The sequence below is a fragment of the Chelon labrosus genome, assembly GCF_963514085.1.
Source record: "Chelon labrosus genome assembly, chromosome: 21".
Taxonomy (NCBI): Eukaryota; Metazoa; Chordata; class Actinopteri; order Mugiliformes; family Mugilidae; genus Chelon; species Chelon labrosus.
The window spans coordinates 1,556,919-1,558,822 of NC_140354.1; the positions used below are offsets into that span (position 1 = coordinate 1,556,919).

The 1,904-nt window shown below is 40.3% G+C and overlaps 1 protein-coding gene across 2 annotated transcripts; it reads left to right on the top strand.

The window, feature by feature from the left end:
* Positions 1–45: 45 nt before the first annotated feature.
* chchd5 (coiled-coil-helix-coiled-coil-helix domain containing 5) lies at positions 46–1,559 on the top strand. 2 transcript variants are annotated; one of them, XM_084570673.1, is made up of 4 exons: positions 46–152; positions 403–539; positions 621–772; positions 1,056–1,559. In XM_084570673.1, the coding sequence occupies exons 2-4, from the start codon at positions 409–411 to the stop codon at positions 1,082–1,084; spliced, it is 312 nt and encodes a 103-aa protein (XP_084426799.1). In that variant the 5' UTR covers positions 46–152; positions 403–408; the 3' UTR covers positions 1,085–1,559. The 2 variants fall into 2 exon arrangements, with proteins under 2 accessions (XP_084426799.1, XP_084426798.1); XM_084570672.1 differs by having other exon boundaries at positions 48–152; positions 399–539.
* Positions 1,560–1,904: the final 345 nt, after the last annotated feature.

Genomic DNA, 1,904 nt, shown 5'->3' on the forward strand with positions numbered 1-1,904 from the left:
AAAATCACGGACTTATTTCTCAATGTCGTATTTCCGTCCACACTCGGTGTTCACGCTGTAACCCCACAGACATGGTTTCTCGTGTAGCCGTATTGACAGTGTAACCTTGGTTGATCAGCGTCTTCGTTTCAGACGGGCTCAAAGAACAACATGTAAGATTTTTTAAAGCGTATAACAATCATTTCAATTTCTATGCTCTCTTGTCAAAAAAGAAAAGCAGATTCAATCTACGAGTAAGGTATCTTTCACTTTGTGCATCAGAGATTGCACCTTTCATCTAAGAACTTCTCTACAGTTCGTTTATTTTGCTGCTTATGTTACTAAAACCTTATCAGGTTGATCGATGGCCTTTTGGACTTATCTATGACCATTATTTGTATATGCCTGTCACCTTTCAGGCAGGCTGCTATGGATATCGCTGCAAAGTATTGCCATAAAGAAATGGAGGCATATGGGTCATGTGTGGCCTCCAGTCCATCAACATGGCAGCACAATTGTCATGAACTGAAGATGAAGGTTGCACAGTGTACATCATCACAGTAAGGCAACTTATTCGTTCACTCACGTCAACCTACATGATTCCGGCATCCTTACTTCTAAATTGTACTCATTGTGTTAAGTCCAGTGATCCAGAAGATCAGTCAGGACTGCTCCAAGCAGTTTGTGGAGTTTGAGCGCTGCCTGAGAGAAAACCAGGACCAAGCTACCTCCTGCTCGGCACATGTGGCTCGCTTCCTGGGCTGTGCAGAGACGGTGGACATCAGTGGACTGGGTAAGTCCTTGCCGGGACTAGCCATACATAACTCAAGATCACAGTAGTTGTGATTAAAACAGATTAAAACATAAGAGGTATGAATGTGAAGATTATTATGCCTCTTGAAGACAGAGGAGAGGTTTCCTTATCACACTTGTGCATAGTAGTTAATCAGTCTTGACTATGTCTGGCACAGAAACACAATTATAAAACACCTATGGGTTGCCATGTCTGCACAATCTCAAGGAGATATTTATTTAGTTGTCAACACACCAATGCATTCCTTTTTTTTTCTTCCCAGCAACAAATCCAGTACCTCAGCCATCTTAATATCTGAATATTAAGATGTCACCAGATTACACCTGTCTCCAAAGTACAACGGATCGGCTGGATTCACATGTGTCCCGACCATGTTCCTGTATGTTTTTCTCACGTGGCTTCATGTGACAAAAAAATAAGATACAGCAGATTAATGATAAAGCAGTGTGAGTGAGACAGTTTTGTGTAGAATATTTGATTGCTGTACCATTTATTTACTACTCACGGATTTGTTGTACACAAAATGGCATTTATTCTTGCTCATATGAAAGAAAGATTGGTTTGTGCTGTTTTTTATTGACTTATTTCAATTAAATGGACATTATTATTCTGCTGTTCATCTGAAATTGTCATCCTCTGTTGTTTTCAGTCGCTCATCATGTGTATTCCTCCCACCCTTTCCCTCTCCTGAGTCATAGTCAAATATTAAACTGGAATGTTTTACTCCCACGCAGACTCTCCTGAATACTCTGTGACTAAAAACTAGGGAGTCTGGGAAGAAAGGAGAAGGATTAGGCTGCCGACCTCTAATCAGCAGGACTACTGAGGGAGACAGAGGGAGGATGTTGAGTTATGAACTCTGTGACCACTAAGCAGAACATACATTTTCTGGTTCAGTTATTAAAGCTTCAAGGGGAGTAATTGTGGAGGAAAGGATTCCATTCTTTTAAAGTGTAGGTTTGGGTCATACCAGATGAGCAAATGATCAATGTATCATTTATTGAATTTAGAACAAATAAGGCAAGTATACTTCAAAGATGGAACCGCAAATTGTATTGAAGATATGGCAACATTACATTCAAAGCACATCACCTGGCAGGAACTCATCTAA

Coding starts and splice junctions, on each gene's coding strand:
- chchd5 (XM_084570672.1), top strand. Junction 540..620: donor GCACAGTGTACATCATCACA/GTAAGGCAACTT, acceptor CATTGTGTTAAG/TCCAGTGATCCAGAAGATCA. Junction 773..1,055: donor GGTGGACATCAGTGGACTGG/GTAAGTCCTTGC, acceptor TTTTCTTCCCAG/CAACAAATCCAGTACCTCAG.